This window comes from Papilio xuthus, unplaced genomic scaffold (genome assembly GCF_000836235.2).
Source record: "Papilio xuthus unplaced genomic scaffold, Pxut_1.1 DF828177.1, whole genome shotgun sequence".
Lineage (NCBI taxonomy): Eukaryota > Metazoa > Arthropoda > Insecta > Lepidoptera > Papilionidae > Papilio > Papilio xuthus.
Genome location: NW_013530472.1, coordinates 834,608 through 851,836, shown reverse-complemented (window position 1 = coordinate 851,836; position 17,229 = coordinate 834,608). Strand labels below are relative to the sequence as shown.

Here is a 17,229-nt window from a genome sequence, read left to right as displayed (position 1 = left end):
AATTGCTATGTATTTATGAATAGGCGTTATCAGTATGAAGTGTATGTATTCAAAGTTTAAGTTAGCTTTGCGAATTCATAAATTGGACTGCTTATTCAGTATGTGATTTTGGCCAAAAGAAAAAATCTTTAAAATTAAGATAAAAATTAGATAATCGAATGTTATTAAATAATTAAAGGCTTTTACGTTCCCATAAGCTTTATTGAAAAGTTTCCATTGTTCATAACTAAAATTTTTACAATAATACAGATGTTAAATTTTCGTCGTACTCGTAATAACACTTTCATTTGTGTAATTTCGAAACATAACTATACATAACCTCAATCTTATTCCGAAGACTTACAAGTACTCGAGAGGCGTTTTTACAATAACGGGGTTAGTCATCGCACAATTTTTACAATCCAGATTTAATCAAACATCATTAGAAACTGTTATAACACTCTGCCGTACCCCGTTAAACAAAATTTGTTCAAAACTTCTGCCAAATAGCATTTATAACGCCACCGAGTAAAAAAAGCAATAAAACCATGTCATAATTTAGTTAAGATGAAAAATGTTGTCAATTTTGGCACTTAATTGAAATGAATTCGCCGCAAATAACATATTATTTCAGCTACCAACGATTTTTATTTAGAAAATGCTGATAATAAGATATACAGCATTAAATATAAAATAATTTGAAGTAATAATGGCGACGCATTGTATATTTTTTCCAATTCATTATTTAAATCGATGAATATCAGGGGTAGCCAACAATTATACACCTGTTTAAAAATCGAACGAATTCTCGAGATGTTAAAATGAAAATCGCTTTGAGGAGTAGTATTAGATGAAAATGATGGTCTTAAATGCCATTTTTATAGTATAATTATGAGGCCTTAGTGATCATAAAGGCAAATTTTCAACCGGTATTCAAAAACGTTGGCTTACACCCTTCCACTTAAACGGACTGGCCCAAAAATATTTAGCGCATAACCTAAAAGATTCCAGAAGATTCTGTTTTTTTATAACCAATTTTAATACATAAAAAATAACAGAATCACTAATATACAAAATTGCTTCTCGCTTCCAAATTAATTTACTGTCGCATCTGTTGCCCAAATTTGTGGGTCTAGCAAAAATATGTAACAATCACCATCGCATCGTCATAGAAAAAATTTGTACTAAAGTTTGTGCAGCGCCCCTGTCGGGCGTAAAGTACATCAAAATATCATTATTTCATACTATTTTTGACATTCACAATGACGATACCAAGGTTATCGCAAATATTCGTGCTAGACCCTCTGAGTGTTTCAAGATACGTTAACTTAGTTTGAGCTGTTTGAATAAGTTATTTTAAAGTGATGCTAAACATTGATTTAGGCCATATCCTAAAACAAGGTATAAGTAAAAATTTATAAATAAATAATTACGTCGCCATTAACTAAATCGTTAGTAATCGAATAAAGTTTACAGGATCCGTATTCTTTAACTCTAGGCCCGCGGAAAGAATACATTAAGCTGTTACAAGCTGTTACATTTAGGCGACAACATTTATTACTACTAACATTGAAAGTACGGCGTTGCACGTACATAAGATTATATATTACGATTATATACTTGCGATTAACGCTGCTTAATATATAAGTAAATTGGCAGCAAATAATAAATGACAAGGATTATAAAGAGGTCGGCAGTAGGAAGTCAAAAACAGTTTGAAGAGCCTTGCACCTTAATTTTTTTGATATCTATAAAAACCGTTTTAACAATTTGTTTTTCCTAACACAAGATGGTGTTTAGGAGAGAATTTAAATCGACAATGTGAAATATTTTGGAAGAAATAACAAATAAAACACAAAAATGTAATCTAACTGTATTAGTAGGGGAGGCGAAGCGGGGATTTTTGCATTTACTCGAGCGTGGCAGTCAAACATAAGGTTGTCCACCTTCTAACCATAAAAGCCGGACTTTTAGGATGGCAGGTCGAAATATTAAGTTAAAAAAAATAAGTTGATATAAATACTAAAGCGCATCAGACTGAGACAAGGTGAGTTGATTACAATTAGAAAAGTCTACACTTTAAATTATAGCCAGCACGAAAATGTCAAGGTTTCGTTTTTAACCATGCAACTTTAAGTCTCCGCTATTTTCCTTATGTACCATGCAATTGAAAATTGAAATTTAGACTTTTCTGCGTGCATTTAACTCTCATTGTATCAAGATGAACCGCTTGAACATTTATAACATAGATTTTTTGAACTTGGCATTTTTATCGGCTGCCTTAAAGGTGCGGTTTTATATGAAGTATGTTAATTGTGGAAAGTTTAGTTGTTCGGTTAAAAGTTCCGTCTTAAGATGTGCTACCACGCTCCTGTAAATCAAATAATCCCCGCTTTGCCTCCCCCTACTATAAGTTATTTTGATATTATGTATATTATTATGTGGAAGTTTTTAGAAGGATTAGATTTTCAACATATTTCATTAATTTTTAACTTACGCACAAGTTTTAGAGGTCGCTCTGTCTTTGTAATAAATTCGCGAAACTAAGCAGACACAACTAACTGGATCGTTGACCATTTAAGTTGCAAGCTCCGTTGATAAAAGGTCGTTGTTTAGAGGGTGATATTGTGAAATATGTTAAAAACCACTGTATTATCATTTCGATTGGTGCAGGCTCTTTAAAAATAAGTCTGTATTTGTATTTAATAAAGGGGTATAAAGAAATAGTAACCCAGTAATTAGAGAAGGAAAGAAAGTTGGGAATGTTGGGGACTAAGCTCCAGGGTTGCTTCCTTACTTCATCTAAATGCACGACATATATTTGACATCGATTGATTATATTTAGACACTTAAGAATGCGACATATTGAATGTCAAAAAACGTGAATATAGATTAATAATGATTAATAATTAAAAAACCGGAATAGAATCCTCCACTGGGTAAATATTACGATGACCCAGTCCGCAAACGTAATCCGTTGCTAGGAAACTATATTATTAACTGTTATTTCAGTTATCCGGTTGTCGATCATCGTTTAAATATGTTCTCGTAAGTAGGTCATTTTATCTTAAACGTCATGCATTACTTTGTTACTCATTTCTGTATCAATTTCCGTATCAAGTCAAAATTCAGTACGTTCCAATTTATTCGTCAAATGTCCTTTTTAAGATCTGCACACGCAGTTGTCAAGTCATTTTAATTAATTGCACAACAATGGCAATTGTACGTCTTTTCCTTGGTTTCTGATCAACATCCCTGTACAAAAACAGAGATAATAATATATTTTATACAGAAATTAAGGTCTCAGAAACGAACGATTTAAAGGGTAATAAGGCTATCAAATAACCCGTCTATATCGGTAGAGTTTCCGTAATAATAGTTCAAAGATAACGATTGCTATCCGCGTTAAACAATAGTTAATAGGTTTCAAATGTTGGTATTAACCTGTGGCGTAATTCCGGGTATAAGTTTATTTAAACTTTGTCGATTGGGCTGTTATCCGTTGGACCGATCCGCCTACTGATCAATCGACCCATGGTAAAAAATACCATTGGACCGATTGAACGGTAAGCATATCAGTCCAACAGGAAACGCCCGACTATGATGATTTTGTCAAATAACTGGACGCCTTTGTTTTTAAAGCGTTATGGAAAGCGCTTGCAAAGAATTAAAATATTCAAAACTATATCGCAATTTTCCCCAATACGTCTCTAACAGTCTCAAAATATTTTAATCTATAATTTTTAAGTGCGTTAATTTTATTTACTACGACTAGATTGAATATAGGTAAGTGTCGATAAATTTTAACGATTGTTTTTATAGTAAATCTGTACAATTATACGGTTGATTGGATTATTTATAAAATCTAATGGTAAAAAACCATTAAAATTTTATTCAATGGACAAGTCTCGCGTCGTAAATATCAATATGAACCACTAATAAATTTGAAAGGACGTATAGAGAAATTAGCAGTTCATTTGTCTTAAACTATTTGGCTAAATTCAATTCCGTGTAAAAAATGAGAATTTGTTAAATTCGAAAATAACGCCATTATACGTGTGGACGAAATCCAATTGATGCTTTTGTTTCAAGTGTTTAACAATTAAAAATAATAAATGTATAACAAAGCAATATTAACTTTTTAAGTATCTAACTTAAATAAAAACGTACACTGCATCCGAACTATGGTAAATTTCGTGCACAGATTATAAACAATTAATCTTTACAAAAATATTATTATAACGATAGGAAACAGTTGATAGGATAGCTATAATTGATTAAAATATTCAAAAACCCTTCTTCTTAGTCTATGCTTACGAAAAAAAAATACAAGTTTTCTCTGCTGACGTAATAAGTAAAATTTTGACTTTTCACATAATTTTTAGTTACGCAATAAAAGTATCAGAAATGTCGTATTTAAATTGTTAAATAACTGTAAAACCAGATGTTAAATTAGGTTAATTCAAAGCATAGACATAAGAAGTCATCTTAACCTGTTTGTCCGCGTTTATATTCACGCCTCTGTGTTGAATCATAAAATAAATAATCCTAAACTAAATAGAAGGAAACAATTTGAACATTAATTAGTGAAAAATGATCCGTTACAACGCATTCTGATAAAAATAAATTATAAATTTTGTATAAATATTTAACTTAAAATAAAAATTTGTTTTGCTTTGGTAATAATTTTTGACTGAATTCATTATAGGCGGAAAAATAATAATACAAATTAATAAAATAATCCTTAAATTAAACAGTTGTCGCATGGAATTTAAAATGCCAGGGAATGACGGCAAATGCCGCAGCCGAGGGCGAACTCTTCGCCTGTCGGGGGATGTTGTACGTGGAGTGGGCACTCATCTGACGTACCCGGCATTTGTTCGCCTCTTGGACCTATAAACAATATTTAGATACTTACAAATGTTGAATACGCGAACGCTTTAATCACTAAAAGACTGATAGATTCATGCACTGATACATTCGTGTTATAAAAATGAAACTAAATAGTCTTACCGGCGGGGCACTGCGGCAGCAGATGACGCGGAATGTTTGTGACGCGCTGGAAGTCATCGTGGCACGCGTTGCAGAAATGAGACGTGCCGAAGCAGAAAAAGACTGCAACCTATAATCAAACGTAAATCAGCAATAATTTTTTTTCACAGCACACTTACATAAATAACTTCATAGTAAATAATTCTATTTAATAATTTGCTGAGAATGCAAGATATGTGTTAAGTCATTTGTCATTGGGGACTTTTTATCTAGTTACTAGCTGTCGCCCGCGACTCCGTCTAAGCGGAGTAGTGAGTAGCCTATGTGTTCTTCCAGACTATGTTTTACATCTGTGCCAATTTCATCAAGATCCGTTGGGCCGTCCCGGAAATACCTTCAAACATCCATCCATCCATGTAAACATTCGCATTTATAATATTTGTCAGATTGATATTAAATAGATTCGTCAATGAAGATATGCTTATATACGGCAAGGTTTTATGCGGTTTACTATTGACATATATCTCTGTGAGGTGTAAAAGGTCTAGTAAATAACTTACGGAGCAGCAGTATCGGCACTTGTACTCCAGGAAGTCAGAGCCATGTTTGGGGCAGACGCGTGCGCCCGTGGTGTCGCTGCACGCGCCGCACATCAGCTCTGCAGGTTCCCAGCGCCCGTTAGACTCGGCCTCGCAACGCGCTAGCCCGCCGAAGTATGCCTGTACAAATAAATAAAAAATATAAGTAACATTTAATTATAGAAATTGATTATTTTTATATCGTGGGAATGAGAAATGTAAATTGGAAGTCAGAATTAGAAATGAAAGTTTAGTTGATTTTTTTTTACATTTCTTTCGTTGCGGTTAAAACTTTAAGTGTTTTAGAATATAAATATCGTTCCGTAAGAAGTGACACGCGTAGAAAGAAATTCAGCAACACAATTAAGCTTAAGCGTCCATAGCCTAATGGTTGGGGGTACGGATTTCCGATCACGAGGTCGGGGGTTCGAATCCCGCATTTCGACTATTGTCGTAAACCATATCCTACCACAAGCTTAGAGCTTGTTTGGAATGGTTAAAGAAATATTAGTAAATTTACACAAAAATCTGCTAATATTAAAAAAAATTACCTTGCCACATTTATGACAGACATAGTAGGCATAACGTTCCATAGCATATGTCGCGGGGTCTTCAGAGGACTGTGACTGAGTCTCAGCCAATCCTTCGTACTCCAAACGCATCAGAGCCTTGCGACGGACCTCCTCGTACAGGACTTGTATCGGGGCAAGCAACTCTTCCAGAGTCCAGTGGAATATATCCTCCTAAGATAGAAACATTTTATCATCACTTTCTAAATGTAGTTAAAAAAACCAGTTGTAGATAAGTTCAGTATGATAAATAAAATTTCCGAAGGTATTCCACGGTTTTATTAAAACGAGGTTTGAAATGAAAAATGTATGTAAAAGTTGTAATTGTAGCGTATTGTGTACTATAAAATAATCAAGCATAGAATGCAGGTAAGGTATACTTTTATTTGGATTCAATTCTTTACAAGACGTAAATTCTAATTTCCGTCATTGAATATCGCGAAAGAAGTACATAGAATAGTTGATAAGAAATGACGTTGTTAACAGTTGTGTTATCTTTACCTTGCAAATCGGGCATTTAGAGAATGCGAAAGTAATCCTAGGACCAATCCACTTGCTGGCCAACACTTTCTTGCAGCAGTTCAAGTGGAACACGTGACCACACTTCAGCTGCAATAAATTATATTATGTTATTTCATTTTATCACATTACAATATTAGCACATCCCGTTAACATTTTAAACTCTCATATTCGAAAAGAATACTTAAACAAACTACAAGTATGCATTATGCTAAAGGTTAACGCAAAAGAAGCCAACGAGACCAAATTGAAACAGTACATAACCGTAACCATTCATTGTGTGTTATGTTTGAAGGTAAGGTAAGGTTACCTGTATAGCGGGCGCAGCTTGCAGCGGATCAGTAAAGCATATCATGCACATATCGTCGGCATCCTGTCGCAGAGGCGCGGCGTCCTGAAGGGGCGCGCAGCCCAGCAGACACGGCAGACAGGTGCTTTCGCCGCGCACGCCACCGCACACGTGACCGCACGGTAACACGCGCGAGCACGCCTCATTAGCCAACTCCTTCACAATACAATATTAGGTGTTTAGGTAGCTATCTATACATCTTGTTAGACATTACTTTAAGCACGGTTATATTCATTCATCCATCCATTTCAATCTGCAGTCGAAAATCTATCGATATATGTTTTGCATTTTTGGTTATAGAAGGTAAAGTACAAATGTTTGTCAAAAACCTTTTACTTATTAAATGATGTATATCAGGTGGTCATATTTTATTATCTTATCTTATCGCCTTCGAATTTATAAAACATTACAGTTACGTACATATTTAAAGCTTTATATAAAGGTAAAGAACAAAATGGGATTTTCCATTTCATTAACAAAATCATTTTAAAATGCTTTATCAAAACAATTATCTGGTAATCTGAATCTATTATATGTAACTACAATCGAATATGCCTAAATGAAAAGAGAACTGTTCACCAGGGAGACATACATGCTGAACGCAATTCAGAAGAGATCCGACCACAACAAACATAATATTATATAAAAAGTCTAATATGATACCTGACACTGTTCCTCGGCACAAACATTTCCTATAGCCAGGAGTCCTGAACTACTTCTAGTGCCACAAAATCTGCAAATTCCAGCTGTGCCTTGAGTTCCAGTCGAAGTGCCTTCGCCAGCGCCCACATTTGCGCCTTCAGTGTCCGAGTGTAATCCTCTGAACTCGGCCAATCCTTTCAGAGTACGTCTGTCAACCAGCAGTAGCAGCCAGAACAGTTTAGCACGGCCGCAACCCTCGTGTATGTCGATGCGGATTGCGCTTTCCTCCTCTTTGCATATCTACAAGTTATATAAACTTCCATAAAGGTACCTCGCTTTGTTTAATACAAAAACTGCGATCCACCAGGAGGTTCATTGAAACCAGTAAAATTTAAGTGTATAAAAGTTGTCCAATTTGTTATATATTTAAACATAATTGGATATTGGGTATTGCTACCCTCCCCTCGTCCCGCTGCCCCCGCGTACCCACCAATATCTTAAATGCTTTACACTTCCGATTGCTATTTAGGAAATGTATAGATTTCCCAGGAAATGTGTAATGTGTAAGTATAATATAATTAATTTCACACAAATCCGTACAATTTTAGGAATTACATACATTTCCTAGGATTTGTATACAATGACGAATTTCATACATTTCCGGTAACATATAGATAGTTAAGTTCACCTGTCGTCGATGTGACTTCGCGGCGCGGTTGAGATGCAGGAAACGGTCGCACTCCGCGCAGAGCGGGCCGCAAGAGTTGCAGTCTACCACTGCCATCGTGCTGCCGTCATCGTGGTTTGCGCAGAGCGGACGAACTTCAGCCGCCGTACGCAGCTCCTCACTTTCCGATGCCCTGAATCTATGAAACATATACTCATTTAACTTGTTACCAAATTAGATTTGAAAATTCCAGAAATTTAAAGAATACCGGTGTAAAGTGAATTTTGGTGTATCTTACGTTTCAATATAGGACTGCTCGCAGACGCACAAGGACGCTAGCGCCATCCATATAGTGGGCTGGGAAATGCATCGCGTAGGAACGCGATCCTCGATTTCTCTGGCTTGCGCTATTTTCAGTGCGTAGCTCGCCAGAGCGCGGCTAGTTTCCTCTGCCCACGCCGGTGATACACGCCCCTATAAAATATTTTAGTGATAAAATTGATTTATTAACAGGAGAACACTATAAAATAAGCTGAAAATATGCATTATCTTAAAAGAAGTTATGGTTCTACACAATAATAAAGCGGTCATAAAATCGTTTTCTAACAAAGTTTTTACACTATGCTTACCTCAGCCATGTCGATAAGTAATTTGGCGACCAATTGAGCATGTTGTTTAGTTGTTTGTCCTCTCATGTGCCAGGTGCCAGGGGGCCCAATGTTCACGCTGCCGGCCATTGTAAATGAGTCGGTGCTGGCAATGCCGGGTCCTTTCACCTTCACTTGTATGGTGATGGCCTTAGCCAGGTAACTAACGAGCCAGTCCAGCATCGACATCCTAAGTAAGGTAGATAAGATTAAATAAGTTAAAAAACGTTAATTATAGTAGTTATTTTACTCCAGTGATACCACGGAAGACCTGGTAGGGGTCTACGATGGAGGAAAATTAATTTGGAGGTACACATGTTGAAGTAAAAAAGTTTTATCGAAACCAGTATATTTACTTACTTCTCATCTGGTGCCGATCCAAAGTTCAGTGCGAATGACATTCTCTCAGGTGGAATCTCAGTTATCATGCGGCGCAGCAAAGATATGATCTGGAAAAAATATCATATTCTAATAATAAAAATATCCTTGAAATGTGTTTTACGAAATTATTTCATGGAAGGAATATTGATTTGGACCGTTAGAGTTATGTTACCTGTCGTTGCACGCGGTCGCTGCCGGTGTGCAACAGCGATACCATATCGCTCAACAGCTCAAGCCGCTTCGCGAGGTGGGCGCGTCCCACCGAGCTACCGCTGAGAGCTAGCAGCTGCAACAACATGTTGCATCTCAATTTTGCAGCAGTGAAAACACGTAGCACAGAACAACAGAGCGAACAGTGTGTAACCGTTATTTATCATTTTATCAGTACAGTCAGGTGCATAAATACGTACACATTAGCAAAGCTTATAAGTATGCATAAATCCGTTTGTATGATAAGGATCATGAACACGTGCTAATGAGGAATGCGACCATTCGTTTTGGTTCATATCGAAGGTGGATACAAGTCTCTAAAGTTTAAAAAAATAAAAACATTTATGCAGCCTACTGTACAATGAAAAGCGGCCATTATTTTGTTAAACCAGCGACGTGAGCGCTGCTCATAGATATCTGTAACGTATCTTACGTTAATTTTATTACACAGGGGTAGGAATGAAGAAAAGGAATATTTCCCCTTCTTTATCTGATTCGTCATACCAGCGAAAGCATTTCGAAGCAGTAGTTGTCCGCCACAGGGGGGCGGGGCGTGGTCGGGTCGTCCGATCCAGAGTCGAGTAGCCACATCTCCCAGTCTTCGCGAGCGCGAGTCGCCTCAAAGCGGATCGCAAACACGATGTGCGTCATCACCTTTGTTAAACACACAAACATTAAAACACAAGAACAGTACTGACACTCAGAGTTCAAAATCCTTAGCAAAGAGGATTTACGGTATGCAACAGTAAATGTGATTAATTCAGAATACTCACTTGTTTCTGGAGTAAGGTAAGTTTATGTCCGGCAAAGAGTATGCCAACGACGTGTTCCCGCAGGTCGCTTTCGCCAGCAATAGCGTTGTCAGCTGGAGCAGCGGCATCGTTGCTCTCAGCACCAATAGAATCGTATTCAAGTAGTTTACCGAACACCTGATTACAATAATAATATTATTTTTGTGTTTTATTCTATGTCAAAAAAAATTACAGAATTTTGGTAAACAAAATAATGTTAAAGCAAATAATACCTCTGTGGTAAGCAGACGGAATACTCGTAGCGTGTCTTGTTCCACGTGTGATTGCAGGGCGTGTATGGGAACGAGGGAGGGGTACTGCGCCCGGGGCACGCCCAGCACACGTAATTGACGGACGCGCACGCTCGGCTCGGTGCCACGGAGTTCACAGCGCACGCGGATCGGCGCACATGGCAGTCCTAAAATAAAACATACATTTAAAACATCTAAAGAAACATTTAATATTATCAGTTTGCCATAAGAGCCAGTTTCACTATCTAAATGTTTCTCAAATTCCAATGTTGATCGTACACAATTGATAAAAATAGCTAAGCTAAGTTCCTTTTAAAACGGATCGTAGTAACTAAGTTTAATTTACAGAACAAATTTTTAACTAAAGTTTAGATTTTCCGATATCAAGTGTTGTATTATTTCGTAAGAAGTGAATTGTATGTGGCCTATATCACATCTAATTTTCAAATGAACCTTGTTTGTTAGAATTTTAAAAGGATCAAAACTTACGCGGTAGTGAATAGGAGACCCAGGAAGCGTTCCTTGGGTCGATATCGATTTCTTGCACGTAGGCTAATTCGTTAGAGCCACTGCTAAACAGGAAAGAGACTCCGAGTGTCTTGTTCTGAAATAAACACAAATATTATAACTATAGAATACTTCTTAAAAAAAGAAATACAAATTTGACTGAAAACCATATAAAATAGAAATTTTGCTAAAACAAAACAATCTCAATTATTTATTTTTACACACTTTTGTGATATAGATAATAAGTTGGGCTTCAAATAACTTATAATTAGTAGAGTTTTCATAAACTAACCGCAGTATCCCTGCTATTATCGATGTGCAGGCAGACAAGATAAGGTCTGTTCTCAGGGGTCCCGCTGGGGCAGGTCACTTGGATCCACTTGGATTTATTGCGGTCATCTTCAGCGGACTCCCAGAACGTCTCAGTGCTACAGTCATTCAGTGCACCCGCCATGCCTGGACGCGACGACACTGTTATTTCGCACCAACTGGTCAAGTCCGGGCACTTCCACACCATGCCGTCCTAAAATATTAAATGTAACATCGTATGAGTTGAAACAAAAAGCTCAAATGTGTCAAACCTCCTTAAGGAAGAATAAAGAGCATAAAACGTTTCTTACTTAAATTAACATTAATTGTTTCTAATAATTACCTGATTTTGATAAGTGTGGTAGCTCTCGTGCAAAGCCCCGAAGGCAGCCTCGTCAAAAGCGCCGTCTTCGCCGTGAGACAGAATGCGACTGATCACGTTGAACACCTGCGATCTACGAATATAATTAAATCATTTACCAATTTCTTAAATAACACCGTTCGGGAACTTTATAATTGTTGGAAAACATGGTTTTTATTTTAGTTTACAACAGATTAAAAGTATATTAGTAGAAAGTATGTGGTACCGATGCAAGAATGAGCGGTCATGTTGTGAGTATTGCAGGGCCCAGCAGCGTATAGCTTGCAGGCCGGGCGCGCTGGCGGGGTGCAGAGAGGGCGCGAGCGCGGACACGGAGCCTAGCAGCGCGTGGAGAGCCGCGCGCGAGCCGCGTACCGACCGCCCGCCCGGGCATAACGCGCACGTCGCCGCGCCCGTAGCAGCCGACTCGCGATACGCGAACTCTTGGTTCGCGGATTGCGTTGCTTGCGCTTGTTTTCCGTCTTGTTGCTTTAAAATGTACAGCGGTATTACAAAAGCTATATAATATGTACCACAGTCGGTAAATTATACTTGATTGAATTGTATGGTATTCTACTTGTGACTTACTTCCTGATTTTCTTGGACACCAGGAGTAGGTTGTTGGGAGTTCGCGTACTGAGAGAGTGTCTCACAGAACCACCACATAACGTCATGGACGCAAGTTGACTGAGTTGCCGAACGAAGCAGCCAGTTTAGCGCCTGTGGAATATCATTAAAATAACATTATAAGTTAATAAGAAATAATAAGTAAAAATTTCCACGTGGCAACTGGTCGCGCAAATCCATTTTGGATAGTTAACAGTCGAATCTATGGACATAGAACACGCGATTTCGTACCAATGATGGTCGCGGATGTCCAGAGTCGCACGGATAGCCACTAAGAGAAAATATGAAATAAGGAAGGAAGAAATAATGAGATCTAATACATAATTTAAATAATTTCATTCTCACTTCGCAAGCGTATTGCCGTACAGCATTAGCTCTTGCGGCGGCTTCCATCTTCTCTTCATGTGCCTTGAGATCACGGCGTGCAAGTATGAACAGGAGCACGGGGCTACGGAACAGGGCACCGGGGTCTACATTGGGCACTTCAAATGCGGAGACAGCGTCATCGCCCACGCCGTAGCCAATCAGACGACGGAGGTTGGCGCTCGGTTGGCCGAGCAGAGAGGAGCTTGATGAAGCTAAGTATTGCACATCTATACGGACAAACCAGATTAATTAGTGAACTATGCAGACAAATTATACCAATAAAGTAAGTGAATTTCTAAATCATTATGTCGCTGAATGATGATAAAAAATGAGTGAACAATAGGGATATTTCATATTGTTATTTCATACTAGCTGACGCCCGCGACTCCACCCGCGTGGGATTAACGAAAGGTTCCTAGAGTTTCCCGGCAATTATTCGAATTTTTCTTCGAATCTTTGCACTTCAATGAACATTAAAAAAAAGAATTGGCCAAATTGGTCCAGGCGTTGTTGAGTTATGCGCTTACCAACACATATTGCTATTCATTTTTATATAATAGATATGATTGATGACATAAGACTTAAAGCGCTTTAGTTTGTAGAATGTGTGTATGGATGTCAAAGATCTATATCTGATATATGACCACTAGATATGTATCACCTCTGACAGTATCCCGTCCTTGCGGCTGCTCGTTGCGTGCGAGCAAGGAGCACTGTCCGGCAAGCGGGCCACCCGCCTGACCCATAGACACTGAGCGATGCATGCGGCGACTTCTGCCTGTCCCTCTGGACGTGCTCGGTTCGTCCTCCGGCGCCTGCATCATACAAATAAGTTTTTAATTCTTAAAAATATTATCAACAATACCAAGATTAGGTACATTTATTGTATGTGAAATATGGCTATGTTAGTACGTAAGTAACTGTTATGCATGGTATATAGTGTCGATCACTTAAGACTGTGAGTGCGGACATTAAGATAGGACACTCACTTCAGGTGAGGGAGGCGGCGGTGGCGGTCGTCCTAGAGAGTAGTACCGCGCAGCTTCTTGTGCGGAGGGGCGGGGAGCAGCGCCCAACGAGACCAGGCACTGGAATGCTGGCGCCGGCTGCCACATACTGCCCGGGGGTGTTGGTGGGCTGCGACTGGAGCCCTCGCCCGATGACGCAGATGATGATGCTTCTAATAAAAACTCACATTCACAACTGTGCTCTGGAACTTTTGGTTTTTATTGAACATTTAAATGTATATAGAGGATAGGATACTATGAAAAACTGGAAAATGTAAGAATTCTTCCCGGCCGCCTTCTATGTGGTCACAATATATCACTGGTCAACCGAGGTATAAAATAAAGTGTTGTAGTAAGCTCTAATACTGGCAAATTATAATTTTAATTCATTTATTTATCATGTTTTTAATATAGTAGATTTCATATCCAAAAAAAGTGGTCAGGGCTGCAGAGGTAGGAACCTTCACACGATGCATGCGGTTTCCGTTTATTTTAATTATTTTAATTATTATTATTTTAATCTTATTTTAAATGACATACCTTCTTCGTTAATGGAAGCGATACTAAGTAAAAAGACAGCATTGTTGTGCATTTTGATGAAGTCAATTTTAGGTTCGGCGCGGGTAATGGGATCAGCCACCACTTTGCTCTTGGCTTGCTTTTGTGCTGAAGCGCTTCGGAGTGCCGTGCCGCGACATTTCGTACAGAAGATGTACCACAACTGGACTGCTGTAATTAAAACCATTCCACCTTTTTGTAGCATTATTACTAGCTGTTGTTTTTAAAATCGTTCTCGATATTATTATATTTCATTAAGATCCGTTCAATGTTTATGGAGTTATAAGCTCTGTTGAGCTAAAATAAATTTAGTTACGTTACTGTAAATAACTAACTTTGTGCGAACTGTCCGCAGAGGGGCTGCATGGTGGGGACCGGCGGGACTTCTTGGCTAATGAATTCGCCGGAGCGGTCGTAGCCGGTGTTGCATGGCGCGCCGCAGCCTTGGTGCCTGTGCCGCATGTGCGCGCCCAGCGGCGGCGGCACCTTCGCATCTCCGCACAGCTCGCATTGAACTGCAAACGAATTGGTGATTAGCACTTCTCCTCTGCCGACAATCTTATTAAAATATTATTATTTTGGTAATAGGATTATGAATTGGAATGTTTTTAGAGTTCCTTACCTCGAAAGGAAAAGACGAAACCCTTATACGATAACTTTGTTACCCGTACGTCTGTCTGTCAAGACTCTTTCGTACTAACGTTCAGTCGTGTAGTTACAAAGACTGACGACTTTATCGATCACATAACATGGCAATATCAGTGGACTTTTTTTATGATTTAAGACCTTACAGTCATCAGGCTCTTTTTTATTTTAGAAAGGTTTTCGTACTCAATGTTAAATTTTGAATTATCACCAGCTTTTATATTTTCTGTATAGTACAAACCGGAATAGGGCGCCTTTGCCATTGGATTTGTTTTCCTATCCTTCCTCTTGCGAATGCCGCTGTATCTAGTTGGATCATCAGTTTCTTGATTTTCTGCTGCTCCTTTCTTAAATCTGTATATAAAATTAGTTAAATACAAAAACATAAATAACTTACATATAGTTATAAAAGCACTAAAATAAGGAAAGAGAAAATTGCTCATTAGCTTTTACAGTTCAGTCCTCCATATTATATATAACTGTTCTTGGATGTAAGCACAATTACGCTATTATACATAATTTTAAACTTTATTAGGTTCGGTAAGATTTGGATCAGACTTACTTGTCAGTAACAACTGCAAGTTGATCAGAGTCGTACAGTGCGTCCCACAAGGAGACTAAAGCGCGCAGAGCGGGCGGCAGAACATTCACTACCGCTGGCGAAGATCCTACAAAAGTAATATTCATAAGTACTTATCTTATAGTGTAACACCTAAAAATAAAACATTTGAAAAGAAATAAAACAGTTTACCTCCTGCTTCACTAGTTCCAGGCTCTTCCTCGCTAATGGCTTCGTCCATTTCAGTTCTGCGCTCACGACTCGCACAGGCCTCGTTCCCTGAACGCGTCAGGGATTCCAAAGTCGATGGGTTCAAGTTCAGGTAGTGCCCTACAAAAATGGTGTCTCGATGAAATTTTGGCCCACCGTAGCTTCAGTTATTAATAAGTTAAGGACATTTTTGCTCTTCCGACTATCCACAAATATTATTTAGTACACACTGCATCCCTAGGTTTATAACCCGTAATGAAGCAATATAATTAATTTATTAGAATTTTGGAACACAATATCCTTTTTGTTTATGTTCAAAATAAATTTTACCAAAAATAGTTTCAGTCGGGTTTATTCTTCAAATATGTGGATTAATATCATAGAATAGTACCTGAGCTGGCAACTTCTACGGAGTGTCGCTGTGGGCGGGGCGCGGGCGTTACGTGGGCGGCGCCGCGCGTCACCACGCTCGCGCCCGCGCGCGGCAGGTACGGGTGGAACTTCAGGAAGGTTGCGCATGCGATCGCGTCATGCACAGCGCCTAAACCATGGAGTAGACAAGTAAGACTTCACCGTTACTGACACTTAGATATGCCTATGTTACCTTAAACCTTACGCTTTTTACAATTTCTATGAAAATAAAGTAAATAAAGTAAATACATTTGATATAGTTATTAATTTTGATGATGATGATGATTGCTCTAGAATTAACATTTCTTTGTAAAACATTGTCTTATTCACAGGAGATTTATCTTCTAAAAAGCGAGGCTTATATAAATGAAGGTGGGTTTACACACCCTCATGCCACAGAAGCGCAGCAAAGATACTGCGCATGCATTTAGCCTGAGCGAGGCTGACGGCGTGCTTGCGGGGCGGAACTGGCGGCGGCGAGCTGGCGGCCGAGGAGGAGGAGGAAGCGCGCGCGGGCAGCGGCGGCGGGGAGCCGCGCAGCGCACGTGCTTTCGATCGATCACGACTTCCACTTCTAGATCTTTCTCTGTCTCCATTAAGGTCCTGCTTACAAACATTCGTCTTAATTAGTTATGCTCGGGTAGAAACATTAATTAAGGAAAATAGGAAGAATGACTAAAATCCATTTTGTATCATTAAAAAACCGAAAGTGCGTTGTTAATTGAGTAGTTAACAGTAAGAATCAAAATATGAAGTACCTCAACATCGCCATCGATATTGCCGAGGAACATCTGAGCGAGCGCACCCTCAGCATAAGTGTCGGGCGAGGTCTGAGTGCCCGCCTGCGCCAGCCGGCTGTGGTTACGTGGCTCCGGCTCTATGTCCGTCTACATTATACAAATATAAATAATGAAAATTAGTAAAAAAATATATACATATAGACTAAACTAATTAGTATTAATTGCAATAATTAATTATATTTTTGCTCACCTCTTGGACGTTAGCGTCCTGTACATTATCGTCATGTCTTCTGGCTATCATCATCTCCTCCCTGTTGCCGTTGCTCTTGCGTTGGAAACGTCTACACAAGAATA

General features: G+C 38.6%; 1 protein-coding gene across 6 annotated transcripts in view; it reads right to left on the bottom strand.

Moving 5' to 3' along the window:
• Positions 1–191: 191 nt before the first annotated feature.
• hiw (MYC binding protein highwire) overlaps positions 192–17,229 on the bottom strand; it is an 83,451-nt gene continuing 66,413 nt past the window's right edge. For 5 of the 6 annotated variants that reach the window (XM_013306598.1, XM_013306601.1, XM_013306603.1 and 2 more), the window contains 32 exons: positions 17,126–17,216; positions 16,894–17,022; positions 16,522–16,738; positions 16,116–16,265; positions 15,707–15,844; positions 15,518–15,623; positions 15,197–15,309; positions 14,646–14,825; positions 14,293–14,502; positions 13,735–13,925; positions 13,407–13,560; positions 12,725–12,972; positions 12,341–12,472; positions 11,979–12,241; positions 11,735–11,846; positions 11,375–11,605; positions 11,065–11,179; positions 10,558–10,742; positions 10,307–10,462; positions 10,038–10,187; positions 9,496–9,609; positions 9,303–9,391; positions 8,925–9,132; positions 8,594–8,769; positions 8,317–8,494; positions 7,650–7,928; positions 6,948–7,142; positions 6,620–6,727; positions 6,101–6,292; positions 5,532–5,690; positions 4,993–5,101; positions 192–4,872 (listed from right to left, as the gene is read on the bottom strand). In XM_013306598.1, the coding sequence (XP_013162052.1) occupies positions 4,751–4,872; positions 4,993–5,101; positions 5,532–5,690; positions 6,101–6,292; positions 6,620–6,727; positions 6,948–7,142; positions 7,650–7,928; positions 8,317–8,494; positions 8,594–8,769; positions 8,925–9,132; positions 9,303–9,391; positions 9,496–9,609; positions 10,038–10,187; positions 10,307–10,462; positions 10,558–10,742; positions 11,065–11,179; positions 11,375–11,605; positions 11,735–11,846; positions 11,979–12,241; positions 12,341–12,472; positions 12,725–12,972; positions 13,407–13,560; positions 13,735–13,925; positions 14,293–14,502; positions 14,646–14,825; positions 15,197–15,309; positions 15,518–15,623; positions 15,707–15,844; positions 16,116–16,265; positions 16,522–16,738; positions 16,894–17,022; positions 17,126–17,216 (5,200 nt within the window). In that variant the 3' untranslated portion in view covers positions 192–4,750. The remainder of the gene's footprint in view (positions 4,873–4,992; positions 5,102–5,531; positions 5,691–6,100; positions 6,293–6,619; positions 6,728–6,947; positions 7,143–7,649; positions 7,929–8,316; positions 8,495–8,593; positions 8,770–8,924; positions 9,133–9,302; positions 9,392–9,495; positions 9,610–10,037; positions 10,188–10,306; positions 10,463–10,557; positions 10,743–11,064; positions 11,180–11,374; positions 11,606–11,734; positions 11,847–11,978; positions 12,242–12,340; positions 12,473–12,724; positions 12,973–13,406; positions 13,561–13,734; positions 13,926–14,292; positions 14,503–14,645; positions 14,826–15,196; positions 15,310–15,517; positions 15,624–15,706; positions 15,845–16,115; positions 16,266–16,521; positions 16,739–16,893; positions 17,023–17,125; positions 17,217–17,229) is intronic. The other variant, XM_013306599.1, reaches the window with a different exon arrangement.